General features: G+C 53.8%; 1 protein-coding gene across 6 annotated transcripts in view; it reads right to left on the bottom strand.

Moving 5' to 3' along the window:
• Positions 1 to 17022, bottom strand: part of DNAJC4 (DnaJ heat shock protein family (Hsp40) member C4) — a 79688-nt gene that overhangs the window by 7572 nt on the left and 55094 nt on the right. For 5 of the 6 annotated variants that reach the window (XM_075073351.1, XM_032804363.2, XM_032804361.2 and 2 more), the window contains 2 exons: positions 13035 to 13240; positions 11491 to 11661 (listed from right to left, as the gene is read on the bottom strand). In XM_075073351.1, the coding sequence (XP_074929452.1) occupies positions 11491 to 11661; positions 13035 to 13240 (377 nt within the window). The remainder of the gene's footprint in view (positions 1 to 11490; positions 11662 to 13034; positions 13241 to 17022) is intronic. The other variant, XM_032804362.2, reaches the window with a different exon arrangement.

Here is a 17022-nt window from a genome sequence, read left to right as displayed (position 1 = left end):
GAGCAATAAGGATGAGCTTGACACAGTCCAATTTCAGTTTGACGATGACTTGTGGGATGATCGGAATCAGAGGGAAAGCATACAGGAGTGCCGAATACCAACTCACGCAAAAAACGTCGGTCAGGGAGCTGAGACCCCCTCGAGATCAAAACAGCTGGCATTTCTTCTTGTCTCTTGTGGGAAACAGGTTGATTGCTGAGATGCCCCAAGCTGCATAGACAGACCACAGAACACTGGGCATCAGGGACCATTTGTGTCATAGGGAAAAATTCCTGCTGATTTGCGAGTTGATTCTGGACCCTGGGTAAATGATTGGCCACTGGAATAATGCTCCTCCCAGTGCAAAACTGCCAGAGCCTGATCCTGACACAGGCCTTTTGCATGTTCTCCCCCACGTCTGTTCTCATAGTACATCATGGTGATATTGTCGGTGAGTGTGTGAACCACTGCGCCCTTAATGTAATCTTGGAAAGTGTGATGGCCTGAAGCTCCACAATGTTGATATGCAGTAGAAGTTTCCTGTTTCAACCACAGGCCCAGAACTTTAATCGACCCCAGATATGCTTCCCAGTCTACTAGGAGACGTCAGTTGGTGGGGATCATGTGAAAGGAACACCTGGCATATGTTGTCCTGAACTGTTCACCACCATAAAAAATCCAGTTGTCCAAGAGATGATGGTTCAGATGAAAGACTGACTTCAGTCACATTTGGAGAGGGTGAAGACACAATTTGGGAAAATGGACCACCTGCATTATTCCTGGGGGAATTCTGCGCCACCGCACACATGCAGAATTCATGTCCCTTGCAGATTTCCCATCATTTTCTGTGAGGAAGCAAAGGGAAGCCGCAAGAGCAGTCACGTTCTCCTCCCAAGCAGTGTGGACACATCTTTTTGGGCGCCAGAGCAGCCAATGGAAAGGTAAATCACTGTGGGCAGGTCCCAGCTGGGGATGACCCATCTGGTGGTTCCTATCCTGTGCCGGGCTCAGCTGCTAGTCCCAGCTGGGCTTGGGGAGGACAGAGCTTCCTCTTCTCCTGCAATGAGCGGTCAGGTCCAGGTCAGACCTATCTCCCTGGCTATAGGAATCTCCGCACTCCCCCTCATCACTCCTCAGCTGCAGGGAGAGGGGTCACTGTATGGGGAGTTGCTCCCCTGTCTGCCCAACTCCTGTGGATCCGGACTGCCACATACCCAGACCTTCCTGCCAAGCCTCACTCCCACCCATGAGACCAGAATCAGAAGGATATTGCCTCCAGGATCTATGACCGTTTCTGGGATAGCCCTGTTTCCCTGGGGGAAAGAAGGACTTCCCAGTGAAGCACTATGAGAGGCACTGCTGCGGCTGACTGCCAGAATGGTCCCTCTGGACTGCTGGAGTATACAACTCTAAAGAACGCAGTGTGGCTTGTGAATCTTTAAAAGAATCCAAAATCTCGTCAGTCTTGTCTGAGAATAGTACCCGACCATCAAAGGGCAGGTCCTCAATACTCTGTTGCACATCAGAAGCACTGCCTGAACTTTGCAGTCATGACACCCTCCTCATGGTCACAGCTGAGGCCACAATTCTGACCGATGAATCTACCACATCCAGCACTGAATGAAGAGATGTCTTGGCCACCGAATAGCCTTCAGCCATGAAAGCTCTAAACTCTTCTCTGGGGGCTTCTGGCAACTTGTCTGCAAATTCAAACATGGCTGTTGGATTAACAAAGTCATATCTGGATAGGAACACCTACTGGTTTGTGATATGCAGGGATGAGGAGGTGTAAATCTTTCTCCCCATCAAGTCCATCTTCTTTTACTCCATTTCCTTGAAAGCAGATTCATGCTTACCCTGCCAAGCCTTGTCATTCACCGCAATCACAATACGAGAATTAGAGATGGTGTGAGAATAGAAACCCTCAAAACTTTGCTGAGGGACAAAATAGCAGTTCTCTGAATGCTCTGCTGTGGACAGCACTGAGGCCAGAGTGTTACAGAGGGCCTTTGGAGGCTCCAGGAGAGAGTAATTAATAGGGAGGGCTACTCTCCTCAGAGCAGATGGTCAGAGAATGTCGAGCAACTTCTGGGTATTCTCCTGTAAAAATTCTGCCTGGAAGCCTAAGGAAGCAACCATATGCCACAAAAGGCCTTGAAATGCCTTGGGCACCAAAGGAGAAGAGGAACCTGGTACCATCAAATCATCAGGAGAAGACAAAAAAACTGTCAAGTGCACCAGGAACAAATCCTGTTCCTGAACCGTTGGGCCCAGATAAGACAAGTCTGTAGGTCCCTAGGGAGGAGGCTCAACTGTTGTTTGAGCTTGTGGTCAGTCATCAACATTAGCCACCAAGGGGACTGATGATCTTGCTCTGGAGCGCGATGGAGAATGTGATCTCTGGGACCAGGAAGCCACAGTGTGTTCAGATAAAGCACTGGTGGCCAGTTAGCACCAGGCCAAGAGCCCCTGTCCCGACCATGCAGAGAGTGTCAATCTTGGCACCGATACTGCTCCGAGAATGGTCTCCGGCGCCAATCAGGCAATGAAGACTGGGAGGAGGACCCCAACAAGGATCCCAAAGAGTCCCTGGTGGCCGGTGACAGCAGTGGAGCCAGTCCCGATGGTGCTGACTAGCAATGAAGAATCAGCATGGCCTGTATCAAATATGTGGCACTCACCCCCAATGCTGGGGAAGGCACTGGTACTGAGGTCAGCGGAGGAACTCAAGTAGAAGACGGGATCTGCCAACATAACAATGTCGGCACTGAGGGGTGCACTAATGTTCCTTGGGGCCGGGCCTGGCACTAATTTCAACTCCATAATCTGCGGTGCAGAAGGACTACGCTGCTGTGTCTACAGACACTGTGTCTCTACAACATGATCAGACAGCGTCAACAATGAGGTGGAGGCCGTGGCCCTAGCAAAGTGCTAGATGAGTGGAGAGTCCAGAACAGATAGGGAGAGTGAATCTGCTGCTGCCCGGTATGCCACCGGCATACAGTCTGTGCTGGGATTAATGTCATCAGTGCCAGACTTAACAGATGCCCCAACGCCAGAACCAGTGTCAATGCTATTGATTCTTGGTGGTCTCAGCATGATACCGGAGAGTGATCTGATGGATCTGCTCCATCCCATGAGAGTTGATCTGTACTTTTTTTAGAGGAGAAGGAGAGTTTTCACAAACCCCGTGATGGTCCCAATGAGTTTTATGGGACTTCTTCCTCAGCACCCCTGAACAGGATGAACGGCTCCTCCTTGTGGGAGACACCAGCACTGGAACGTTGAGTGGCCTCATTCAGCGAGTCTGAAGGTCACCACCATTAGATGCAGGCCTCGGTGCCGAAACAGGCCTAAGGACCTGCTCGAGAAGATTCTGCTTCAGAGGTAAGTCTCTAGCCATTGGGGTTCCTTTGGTAATCAGCTTACAAACAGAGCATCTCTCCTCAGCATGTCCCTTGCCTCACCACAACAAGCCCCTTGTGTGGGGATCGCTGTTAGGACTCATCTCCCACTCCCCATGATGGACAGGGCTTGAACTCTAGTGCGGGCATCCCACAGGACAATAAGTATCTAACTTTAACATAACTAATATGGCCTAGGGTACTGCTAACTATCTAACAACTATATACACAGAGAGAAAACACTCAGACAAATGACGTGATAACCACACAGAGCTCCGACGCCAGCCACAGGCCCTGAGAAGGAACTGACAGGGGGTCAGGGCACAGCCACCTCATATAGCCAGACTCAGGGCTATAACCCCCGAGGTGTGAGCACTGCCCCTATGGGTACTGCTAGGCAAAATTCTCCAGCTCCAGTGCGCTGGATGCGCATGCACCTGTGTGGAATACATGGCTGCATCTACTCAGGAAAGAACCTAACTTCCATCCATTGGTTCTCACCAGGCCTAAGTCCACTAAGCTAAAGAACTGGGGTTTCTCTCTGTGAAGGTACTTACACACCGTGACCTAGGTGCCTCTTGGTCTTTATGTGGAGATGCTAATGGATGGAGCTCAGGACAGCATGCCCCCGCTGTGACACAGGTATGTTACTGACAACGGAAGGGCAGCGCCACGTAGAATTGTGTTTAAAGGGATATCACCCAGTCACAGGGACATTTCAGAGAGTTTAATGCCCAAAGGGGGGTGTGACTCAGAACTCCAGAGTTCTATTCCTGGCTCTGGGACATCGCGGTGCCTCCATTTTCCCTCTCACCCTTGGGCTGTTTAGACTGTGAGTTGTCTGGAGCAGGGATTGTCTTTCATGGCGTATCTGTGCAGTACCCAGCATAGCAGGGCCCTGATCTCTCTTTAGCGCCTGGCACAATAAGGGCCTGATCTCAGCTGGGGCCTTTGAGTGCTAGCATGCTTTTCATACCCTCTGTTAATATGATCTGCATTATAGTAGTGCTTAGAGGCTTTGACCAAGATCAGGGTTCCACTGTGCCAGGTGCTGCACAGACCTGAATTGAGATCAGGACCCCCACTATGCCAGGCGCTGTTCAGACACAGGGACAGTCCCTGCCCTGAGGAGCTCACTATCCAAATAGACAAAGGAAGGATCATTATCCCCATTTTACAGGTGGGGAAACTGAGGCCCAGAGAGGGGAAATGACTTGCCCAAGGTCACCCAGGAGAGAGTGGCAGTGCCAGGAACAGAACCCAGGTGTCCTGAGCCAGAGCCCTGCTCCTTAACCACAGGACTGTGCCTTTCCCAGCTGACAGAGCAGGATTTTGCTAGGCCCATTCCAATGAGCCATTTGAAGGCTTGTCACAGCCCCGGACACAACTCCTGCCAGTTCCCTTGCTGTGCCTGCCCTGCTCCTGGTCACTTGACATGCACGGCATGTCTCCGAGCCCTCCACAGAGGCTGGGGGAGTTGTACCAAGCCTGCGTGTCACTGCACTGACTGCTGTGTGAGTTCCCAGAGCAGGGACAGGCTGATGAGTTTCTCTTGCCTTGTGCGCCATTTCCCTAACAAATGACACCAGATCTTGTTTGCCGGGAGCCTGGGATCACAGGGAAATGGGGCTGGGGGTGATGCTCCAGCTGCTGATCAGGCAGGCCGCAGCCCCTTCCCTTGTGCCCTGGCTCCCCCGCAAACACACAGTGCTTTGTCCGTCGGTGCTGGGTGTGCATTTGGCACAGCCCCTTCACCCAGGGGAGTCCAGGCTCCAGAGAGCTGGGACAGGGCTAAAGCAAACCTGACAATGCTGCTGCAGGGATCAGTCCTGCCTTAGTCTCCTGGGGAGTGGGAAGTGGGGAGGAGGGTCTGAAGAGGGGGATTCTCCATCTCCTGGTCTCTCAGGGTCCGATCCTGCAGCTTGGCTCCCTTTCATGGTATCCTGATAACAGTCTGTGTTGTAGGAGCCTATGTCAAAACAGACAGGCGGGTACTTGACACAGAGCAACGCGGAACAATGGTGCCCTGGAAGGACAGAGCACACACTGGCCAAGCAAACCTCTGCCTCCCATGCACTGGCAGAGCATTAGCTGGATGGCACAGGTAGGCTCCAGTCGGGTTTCCCCCAGTTGGGCTCCAGAGACCGATTCCAGCAGAGGCACACATACACTTGGTAAAACACAGATACAGTGCAGAACTACTGATGGGTTAGCAGAACCAAACAGGCACAGACGGGCAGTGATGTGCTTGAGGCCAGTGAGACTGCTGGGACAGAACCCAAGAGTCCTGTTGCCCAGCCCTCTTGCTCTGACCATTAGACCCCACCCCTTTCCTGAATGCTCCCAGCAGGGAGTCAATTACCTCCACTCCCCTCTCCCCCACCCCAGGATTCAGCTGGGAAGCTGGAGAGGCTGAGGTTACAAGTGTGTAATTGAGTGCAGGAGCAGACCCAACGGTGCCCCTGATGGGGTTCATGTCACCAGGCATGTACCTAAGTCTCCCTCCCCGACAGTGCCATGTCTGTCTCCTTGCCTGGGGGGGCCTTGCTTGGCTGCTGCCTACTGCTATCTAACAGTGCATGGCTGTGCCAGTTTCCAGCCTGGGCGCTGCCACCCCCCAGTAGCTCTGATTCTGCCTGCGCACCCTCCCCAGCTCCAATCCCTGTTGCCAAGGGGAAGATTAACACCCTAATCAGGCCTAATTCAATGAAACACACTCGTGTAGGTCTGAAAGGCCTTGACCCACAGAGGGGCACCACAGGGATTCCCGGACCCCTGCCCATGCCCAATTTCTCAGGCATCATGGGCTGCAGGAAAGAATGCAGAGCTGGGAGTCGGGACACCTGGCTCTGGGAGGAGAGTGGGGTCTAGTGGGTTACAGCAGGGAGGACTGGGAGTCAGGACTCCTGGGTTACATTCCTGGGAGGTGAGTGCTTATTAAATTTGTGGATGACCCCCCCACTGGGAGGGGGATTCAAATTCAAAACAACATTAACAAATTGAGAATTGGTCTGAAATCAACAGAATGAAATTCAATAAAGACAAGTGCAAAGCACTGCACGTAGGAAGGAAAAATGAAATGCCCAACTACAAAATGAGGAAGAACTGGCTGGTGGTCTCGGGGTGATAGTGGAGCACAAATAGAATATGAGTCAACAATGCGATGCTGTTGCAAAAAAAGGCGAATGTCATTCTGGTGTGTATTAACAGCAGCATTGTATGTATAGATACAGCGTGTGTGTGTGGGGGGGAAGGGCGAGGCGGGTAATATTTGTCTTGCTCTATAGTTCACTGGGAGGTCCGTGGAGGATGTGTCCGTTCTGGGCCAGCAGCACTTTAGGAAAGTGTGGACAAACTGGAGAAAGTCAGAGCGAGCAACGAAAATGCTAAAAGGTTTAGAAACGCCTAACTAGGAGGAAAAGTTAAAAACTCTGAGCTTGTTTAGTATGGAAAGACAGAGGGGACTGGTAGTCTTCCAATATAAGGCTACACAAAAGGACGGGATCAATTGTTCGCTGTGGCCTTGAGGGTAGGTACATGCTGAAATGGGCTTGATCTGCAGCAAGGGAGATTTAGGATAGCAGTGAGGAAGAATTTGCTAACTCATAAGGCCAGGTCTACACTAGCGACTTTAAATGGTATTAATGGCCGAGTATACCGATTTTAACGCTGTATCCGTCACACGACTCGCTCTAATAGTATGAGTTCAAATGGCTACCTTAAACTCGATTTCGGTTAACTCCTCCACAGAACGTTATGATGAGTAGGTATCGCTAACACAATTCACAAGTGATAAACTACAAGGATATCTAGTGAGTTCGTTGTGGACAGGATAATTTTGCGAGGTTCATTTTTCATTAGTCCCTAGCCACACTAAGAGGTTCCCAGCAGTGCACCCGAGACTGCTTGCGTTAGCATCTCGACTTCGGAATAGCGACGATGCCGTAAGACAGGAAATGCCTCGAGTACGTTTTGAATTAATTTCCTGGCTTCACGTGTCGCAGATCGGTCGATCAGATCACTGGTGTGTAGTCTAGCAGTTCATAGGAATGCAATAAGCTCCTTGCATTGAACTTACGCGGAGATTACTAGATCTTGATCGGCTGTATGGTGATGAACTAATCTGTTTTGTATCAGACTCGTTAAAGACACAGGAAGCCAAGCGTTGAATAATAAACTCCAGGATACACAGCGGTGTCGTGACTACCGTAATTGGAAGCCAGAGTTCTGCAACGATGCTCATGGGAGGGAGGGAGGCGCGTAATGAGGACTACAGCTACCAGTCTCCACAGCAGTCTCTGAAACATTTTGCCCATTCTGTCCTGAGACGGCCCATATGTCTGAGCTTAATACACGGTTCTTGCTGCGTTCACGGAACAGCTCGTTCAGTCTCTTCCCCCCACCCAGCACGTGGAAAGAGAATTAACAATAAATAATCTTTGAGTACTGTAAATGTCACCCTCTGTGTACTGAATGCTGCTGCAGAGATACGGTAGTGTTGACAACGGTCAGGAACCGTTTGTATCTCAGGCGTCATGATTGCGTTGTGCTATGGCTTTTGCTCAATGCACTCCGGAAAAGGCGCCAAAGGTGTCTGCTGCCTTCACAAAGGAGCGTGAGGCTTTACCCAGCACCACCCGGGGGCAATGTATTTCTGCCCCACATCAGCACTGTGGCTCTCAACCCGGAAGTGGAACTATGGATAGCTGAGGTAACAGCTTACCCACAGTGCACCGCTCCTGAAATCGATGTAGCTATTGACCATGGACGGCAAACAATCGATTTCGTGATCCCACTGTGGACGCGCTAAACCGATTTTATTAGATCTGTTTTGTAATATCGGTTTAAGCTAATTCGAAATAATCGTGCAGTGTAGACGTACCCTAAGGGTAGTTAAGCTAGAACAGGCTGCCAAGAGAGATCGCGGAATCCCATCTTTGGAAGTTTTTAGGAACTGGTTGGACAAACACCTGTCAGGGATGGTCAAGGTTTACTTGGTCCTGCCTCAGGCTAGGGGCTCGACTTGATGACCCCTTGAGCTTCCTTTCTGTCTACATGTCTACGATGCCTAGTGGTTAGAGCAGGATGGGCTTGGAGTCAGGCTGCATGGGTTCTATTCCTAGCTCTGGAAGAGGAATGGTGTCTAGCGCTTAGAGCAGGGGTGGACAAACTATGGCCAGCAGGACACATCCGGCCCACGAGCCATTTTAAGCTGACCTGCGAGTTGCACAACACGGCTCGTCCCTGCTCTGGCCGGGGCACTGGGTCGGGGCCGCATCACACGGCTCCCAGAAGCCGCAGCATGGCCCTACTCCAGCTCCTACGCATGCCTGCGAACGGGGCAGTGAGCAGACCCATCTGGCTGCGCCTCCGCATAGGAGCCGGAGATGGGAGATGCCACTGCTTCCGGGAGCCACTTGAGGTAAGCGCTGCTCAGAGCCTGCACCCCCTGAGCCTCTCCCCACACCCTAACCCCCTACCCCAGCCCTGACCCTCCTCCCGCTCTCCAAACCCCTCAATACCAGCCTGGAGCACCCTCCTGCACCCCAAACCTCTCATCCCCAGCCCCACCCCAGAGCCCGCACCCCACCCCGGAGCCCCATCCCATACCCTAACCCCAATTTTGTGAGCATTCATGGCCTGCCATACAATTTCTATTCCTCAATGTGGCCCTTAGGCCAAAAAGTTTGCCCATCCCTGGCTTAAAGCTTAGGTGGGGCTAGAAGTCAGGATGCCAGGGAGTCTGTGCCATGCATGAGGGGCTGGGTCCCCACTCCCATCCCAGAAAGGGGGACCCAGATGCCAATATGGCCCCTTATAGCATGAGGCCAGAGACTAGGAACTGGCTGGGGGGTGCACCCAGCGTGGGTGGAGTGCACATGACTGTATGTTTGTGTACGTGTGGCTATCTGCGTATGTGTTCCCATCCACTGCGACTCACATCCTTTCCAGTCTGGTGAGTGAGTGGCAGGCCTGAGCAGAGCCCAAATCAGGCTCTGATCCCCCCGCCCCCCACTGCCTGCCATGAATCCTGGGATCAGGCCCCAAAGAGACTGAATTCCCCTTTGCCTGTGCCCAGGAAGGGCTGTGGGGAGGGGTGGGAAGCTGGCGCTGCTGTCCTCACTGCATTCATAAACCCATGATCTGTGCACTGTCCCGCCAGCACTAAAATTCACACTCAACAGCAAGAGACTGCCTTGAGTAAGGGTGCTCACCGTGGTGGCTGTGAATAACAGTGATCTAGACCCCTCAAGACTGGCATCCCCTCTACTTCTGTGATCTAGACCCTCCCAGACTGGCACACTGTTCCACATTATGCTCTAGACCCCGAAGATTGGTACCGCCTTTAGTACTGTCATTTGGACCACCCAAGACTGGCAGCCCTCCAACGCCATGATCTAGACTGCCAAATTGGTACCTCCTCCAGCACTGCGATCTAGACTCTCAGACTGGCCCCCGTCCAGTACTGTGATCTAGATTCCCAGAGTGCCCCCCAGCACGGTGATCTGGATTCCTAGACTGCCCCCCAGCACGGTGATCTGGATTCCCAGATTGCCCCCCACCATAGTGATCTGGATTCCCAGACTGCCCCCCAGAACAGTGACCTGGATTCCCACACTGCCCCCACTCCACACAGTTATCTAGCTCCCTCAGTGTGGCAATCTAGGCCCTGTCTCCCAGCCTGGCAGATGTTCACTGTTCAATTATGGACTCGCTAATGTGCTAAAACATTAATAAGAAACAAAAGGCCCTGATGGAAGCCCTGGGCAGCTGGGCAGATGCTGATACTTCTAGCAGGATCCATGTTCTTGGGAAGGGTGACCTCAATGCCTCCTTAGGGCAGCTGGCATACGCTCCATGCCTCGAGGGCGTGGGGAGAGCTGCTCCAAGTGTCAGTAGATGCCCTGGGACATTGGCTCCTCTGGGGGACAGTGCCCTGGCTGGTGTTTGGGTTATGAGAAACCAGGTTGTTGGCCTCACATCCCTTGGCTCGCTGCGCTGCAATAGCCATGTATGATGCCTTACAGATGTGTGTAGATGTGAAGAGTGACATTGGCCATGTGGGAGTCTGAGACCATGAGAGACATGTGGGCCGGTGGGGATGTGAGTGGGAAGGCCAGCACACAGGAGGCTGAGATCACAGGAGGCTTGCACTAGTGGGCCTGGGTGGGGAGATACTGAGATTAGAGGAGGTTTGGGCTGGTGGGGGTGGGGACACTATGGCACAGAGGCCGCCAACTACACCCCATGCAGCATAACTCCAGACCCTTTGACGACGGGTCTCCCCACAGAAGCATGCTGGGATGGCAGAGAGTGGGCTACAGGCCAGTCAAGACAGCACTAGATGGCTTCTAGGAAACGCAATGAGATCAAGACTTTACCCCACAACCAGAGCAAGGGTCAGGACAACACTCCACCCCGGCTGAGTTTTCTATAACCCTGTCAGTGCTAGGACCCTGAGGGTGCATGCTGGTGCTGATCTGCCATGCCAGGGTTATGGATGGCAGTGCCAAGGGGTGTTATCCCCCATTCTATAGATGGAAAAACTGAGGTACAGAGTGGGGCCAGGAGTCAGTGGAGGCAGGACTCCTGGGATGGAGGAGTGGGGCTGTCCCAGTCCTGGGAAGGACACTTCACACCAGCTGCCCCTTCCCTGAAGCCCATTCCTTCCATCCCACTGTGGATCCATGCCCCCCTGTGTAGGCCCAGGGACTATCTCCAGGCACTGGGAGAGGGAGTTGTGTGGGAGGCTCAAAGGGGGATCTGGGGAAAGGGGCATTTTTGTTGGCTCTTCGGGAACAACCCCTAATAGTAAGGGCACGCTAGCCTGAGCAATAGTCTCTTCCAGGGATAGAGGAGTGAATGCTAAGACCAGAGTCCTGGGGACCCAGTGAACCTTCCTCCCGGGGGGGAATTGACTGAAGGCAATGACTCTGCTCTGGGGGGGCAGGGGGGCACTTTGTAGTGTATGGATGGGGGGAGGTGGGGAGGGGATAGATTGTAGAGGATAACCCTGCCCTCGGACAGGGGGTCACACTCTGAAGGTCCCTAGCCCTCTCCCAGGCAGGCTGTCATGCAGTGCCCCACCAACTCCTTGCCCCCATACCTGTAGGCCACGTAGTGGGCAGCCATGCTGGCCAGCATGAGGAGGAGACAGTAACCGAAGAGCTGTCGGTTCCAGCGTTGCCTCTGCTTGGCCTGTGTGCCTGAGAAGGTCTCGGCGCGGTGGGTATGGAACTGCTCCCAGTAGCGCATGTTCTCGTCAGGCCCTCGGCTGCTGGGAGACAAAGGGTCACTGATGGGGGCTGCACTGGGGGGAAGGGTCTGACCCCAGGGGACTGCTGGCCCTGGACAAGACTCCTGGGGTCTCTCCCAAGGATCGAGCCACAGGATCAGAGAGGGGGCTGGGAGTCAGGACTCTTGGGTTCTATCTGCCCCTTGGACCAGTCACTTATGAAATTCCCAAAGTATCACGGCCACACATCCCTTGCGGTGCTGATAGGGCTGCCTTGCTCTGGTGGCCTGCAAGACTCAGCACAGCCGTCCTGCTCCTCCATGCAGGGTCCAAGGGCCCAGGGTACTCTGGGCTGCTCCAGAGAATGGCTCTGCCCCAGCACACACAGCCCCTCTGGAACAGTCTCTTCCCAGGGCTGGGAGGTGCAGGGAGGAAAGTCCCAGCCTGAGGACCCCTGCGCCAGCTGGGAGCGCTTTCCTCACAGTGTGTCTGCTGGGGTCACACTCACTCACTCCCCTGACACCTCCCCCCAGCAATGCCGAGGTGATGGCATGCGAGCTGCGGGGATGGCCCTACACTGGAGAGCCGCCAGCCCTTCTGGGGGGCCTGGGGCCGCTGCAGGGGACTCAGCAGCCAATGCAGCCAATCCAGCCTTGCAGTCCACAGACCCCATTTCCCCATCTGGGGTGGGGCAGATACGTGGCTAGATGGACTCACTAGTCCTATCCAGGGCAGCAGGCAGGATATCGGGCTAGCTGGGCCCCTTGGTCTGATCCAGGGGGTGGGGGTTACCAGGCTGGATGGGCCCCGTGGTCTGATGCAAGGGGTGGGGGTTACCAGGCTGGATGGGCTCCCTGGTCTGATCTGGGGGGTGGGGGTTATAGGGTGAGATAGGGCCCTTGGACTGAGCCAGCACTGGGAGGACAGTGAGCTATCATATCTCAAACCAGTCTTTGCATGGGGCTGGAGACCATGGCCCAGCTGGAGCCAGCTACCGAGCCAGGTCATTAGCATGAGTGGCGAGCTGTTATGGGGTGCGGGGGCAGCCAGGGCAGGATGGGCTAAGTGGCCTTTTCCTGTTTAGCAGCTTCCTGATAGCCTGATGCTCAACAGCTTGTCAGTGGCAGCTGCTCACATTTCAGCCGCAGCTCTCAGCACCTCTGCGCAGGACTGAGGTCCCTATGCTGGCCCTTCTCAGCTCAAACCCACACAGGATTAGCAGGGGTTCAACATAGCCTGGGCTCTGGCACTTCAGTGCCAGCCTGGGTCTCCTCACTGGCTCAGGGGGCGCAGACATGGTGGGGGAGCAGCTGGAGGTTGGTCTGATTCACGTTGGCAGGTGGGGGGATACCAGGCTCCGATCCCTTACACCAGCCTCACCTCTGTGTCCTGTGCTGTGGCCCTGGTGCCCTTACCTGGTACTAGGCCTGGGTCCCCGGTCTGTGAAGTCAAAGGGGCTGGGCTTGGGGCTGCTGCCCGTGGTGGGCCAGGCTGCGTGCCAGGCCCGTTGGCTGTCATAGAGCCTCCTACTGTCCTCCTTGCTCAGCACCTGGTAGGCCTGGTTCAGCTGGATGAACTGGCTGTGCAGGTCAGGGTTGTTGGGGTCACTGTCAGGGTGCAGCTGGGGGACACAGAGACAGAGGGGAGGGTGAGGGCCTGGGCAACAGCACCGCACTGAGGATCTACCAGCCCAGGGGAGCCAACAGAGAGGCTTACACAGCAGGCCAGTGCATGGCCAGCCAGGGTGTGAATCTACAGCCTGCCCACTGACTGTCTACTAACTGCCCATATACACAGGCCCTAGTACAGCAGGGCAGCCACAATGGCAAAGCAGTGCTAGCATAGGCCTGACTGCCCCCATCTATACTCGTGCACCCCCACACCACATGCACCCCAACATGCACACTCATGCATTCGCCAGGTTTCTGCACACCACACATCCACCCCACCCCCTAATCCTAGGGCCCAGGCCAGCAGGCTCAGGAGAACAAAGCTACAGAACCTGCCCCCAGCACTGCATGCCTACCCCCCTCTCGTCAGAGCTGGCCCATCGCTCACGTTTATGGGGTGCAAATCCCCCTGGAATGTAAACAGGCTCCTGGTTAAGCCCTGCCGCTCGCTCTTAGACCTTGCACTGGCCCCGCTTGACGCAAGTACCCTGGGGGCCATGCTGCCATGAGGTCACACACAGGGCCTGGCTGGAGGCTTGCATACCTGCCAGCTTCTGTGCTGGTCACGGGTGCCATGGGAAGCCAGCTCTCAGGAGGACTGCAGAGGGAGAGACCATTTCACTCCATCCCTCCAGAAGCAAACTGCAGGGGGTGGTTGTTTGGTGACATGAGTTTCACTGGGTCTGTCTCAGGCCACATTTCAAATGCCACTGGCCCAGTCAGGAGAGAGAGTGTGTGTGAAAGCCTGGTCAAGTGCCCAGGGCACTGAAGTGGGTGTCAGGACTCCTGGGGAGGGGGGGTCCCTTCTAGAGCCAGGCATAGAACCCAGGTGCTCTGCCTCTCATGCCTACATTTTGCCACACATATTTTACTGGGCCGGGGAGGGGAAATACAATTGTTAACAGAAGTGTGTGTGCATGCTTGTGCAGAAGGGTGCATGCATGCGCTCAGGATCAGCGCCAGGGTTTCTGGCACCCTAGGCGCCAGGCCATTTCGCCGCCCCGCGCACACGGGTCTCATGGCTTTGGTGGAGCTGCCGCAGGCATTTCTGTGGAGGGTCGGACCAGCGGACCGTCTGCAGAAATGCCTGCGGCAGGTCCACCGGAGCCGCGAGACCAGCAGACCCTCTGCAGGCATGACTGCGGCAGCTCCACCGGAGCCACCTGCTGCCCCCCCCGGCAAAATGTCGCCCCCCTCCCCCCCATAATGCTGGCGCCCTAGGTGACTGCCTAAGTCGCCTAAATGAAAGCGCCGGCCCTGCATGCGCTTGTGCATGTAGGCGTATGTGCCGTCATGTGGGTATGTGCCCGTATGCACACGAGCGACCAGGATTCTGCACCAGGTTGGCTGAGATAGCAGGGCCTGGACTCGAGTGCCCTAGAGACTAGTCTGATCCCTCTATCTCACAGGCCACAGGACATCCCTAAACTAATCCCTGGCTCAACTAGAGCAGATTTAACACCGCTTGTGATAGAGAATCCACCACCGCCCCTGGGAAGTTGTTCCATTGGTTAATTACCTCACTGGTACAAACTGGCACATGACTCTAGTCTGTATTGTTCTAGTTTCAGCTCCAGCTGAGTCCAAGCATCCTGGCCAAGGTCCTTCCTCTGGGCTCATTGCCTGGGCATGGAGATGGTTTCACTCCTGACTCATAGGCCCCAGAGGCCTCCCGGTTAAGGCTGCAATTGCCTTTAACTGGATGGAAGAAAGGGCGCCAGATACTTCCAAAGTTAACAGCCAACGATTTCCATCCCCAGCAGATGATGACTCCTTTGTTCCTGCAGACTTCTCTATCCCCAGATGCACAGGGCCCTGCTCCCAGCCAGCTGGGCTTGGTGGCTCTACTCATCAGAGCAACTGACTTCATGCTTGGGATGAAGAGGAGAAGGGGTGGAGGATCCAGGCGGCTACCCACTGGCCAGGAGTCTGCTCTCGGAGCTGTGATTTGGTCCTGCTCTGTACAAGCAGCCAGGCTGGCCCCAGGAGCGTGCCAATGGCCTATGGCCACCTCTTTGGGTTAACCTTTTGCTTGCCTACATGCAAAGATCTCAGAGCACAGGGAATCCAGTCTCCAAAACCTGCCTCAGTTGAGACACATGGACAGGGCAAGAGGCTCATCCAAAATCACATTGTAAGTTGGTGGTGGAGCAAGGACTGAACCCGGGTGTGGAGACGTCCAGCCACTCCTGCTAACGCCTGCTCCCCTCATGCTAAAGCCCAAGCCCTGTGCAGCCAGGGGCAAAACACTCCTTTTATTTTATTAGATTTATGTTTATCTATTTAATAGTTTAATAGATTAGAAAAGCCCAAAGCAAACGTGTCAACCTTCTTGAAACAAAACACTTTGACGCTGCCCAATCAACATTTTTTTTTGGAAATTTTGGCTTTTCGTTACAATTTGGAACTGATTTTTTCCCCAAAATTTTGGAATTTCCCACAGAATGGAAATTGTGCTTTCCAACCAACTCCTGAGTTAAGCTTCTTCGCTTTGGCTGGAAATCTACCAGTATCTCCCCAAATGCTAGTCCCTTAGCCCCAATTCTCAAAGGCCAGGGGATACCTTAGCCTTTTACCTTTAACTTGGCCTTGGACACTGTGCAAGCAGCCCTAGACACACGGAGGAGTTTACAGCTGCTTTCAAGGAGACCCTGGCCCCTACCTGGCATTCCTGAGGACAGGCTGGGACCAACTGGTGACTCTGCAAACATCAGAATCCAGGCCTGCCAGCCCCTGGTGTGTTCTAAACCTAGAGCCCTCCCAGCTTAGGGCAGGAGCACCTAGGCAGTAGGGTTGAGTGGTTAGGGCACTGGACTGGGAATTAGGAGACCCGAGTGCTATTCCCAATTCCGCTACTAACCTTGGCCAGATTGCTTCCCTTCCTACCCTTTGTCTATTTAGGCTGGCAGCCTTCAGGGCATGGACTGTATCTTGCTATGAGCTGGTGAAGCACCTGGCATGACAAAGGACCTTGATTTCAGTTGGGGATCTGTGCAGTGCCCAGCAAGACAGGGAGCTCCAATCTTAGTCTGGGTTCTGTGCAGTGCCCTGCATGAAAGGAGGCCTGATCTGCATCTGAGATCTAGCACAACAGGGAATCCTAATCTTGGTCATGGGTCTGCGCAACGACCAACCCTAGGCAGCACTCAGTGCCGTGGGACAACTGAATCTCAAGAACTTCCCTGCTCTCCAGCCCTTGATCCCCCATGCTGCTGTCTCTCCATGATTCTGCTACGACCCAGCTGTCTCTTGCAGGCTGGTGAGAGCTGTGAGGTTATCACAGAAATACAGAGCTGGAAGATACTTCAAGAGGCCATTTAGTGCATCCCCTTGCACTGAAGCAGGACCACATATATCTAGACCATCCCTGGTCGGTGTCTGTCAACCTGTTCTTAAAGACCTCCAAGGAAGGGAGTTTCACAACCTCCTTAGGTAAAATGTTCCAGAGTTTAACTAGCATTAGAGTTAAAAAGTTTTCCCTAATGTCAAACCGAAATCTCCCTTGTTCCAAACTAAGATGATTCTTTCTCGTCCTGCCTTTGGTGAACATGCAGAATAATTAAACCTTGTCCTCTTTATAACAACCTTGCACACATCTGAAGACTGTTATTATGTACTTCCTCAGCCTTCTCTTTTTCAGACTAGATATGCCCAATTCTTTCAACCTTTACTCACAGGTCACATTTTCTAAACCTCTGATCACTTTTGTTGCTCTCCTCTGGACTCTCTTCAA

The sequence above is a fragment of the Chelonoidis abingdonii genome, chromosome 17 (genome assembly GCF_003597395.2).
Source record: "Chelonoidis abingdonii isolate Lonesome George chromosome 17, CheloAbing_2.0, whole genome shotgun sequence".
Classification (NCBI taxonomy): domain Eukaryota; kingdom Metazoa; phylum Chordata; order Testudines; family Testudinidae; genus Chelonoidis; species Chelonoidis abingdonii.
This window is presented reverse-complemented; position numbering and strand designations above follow the sequence as displayed.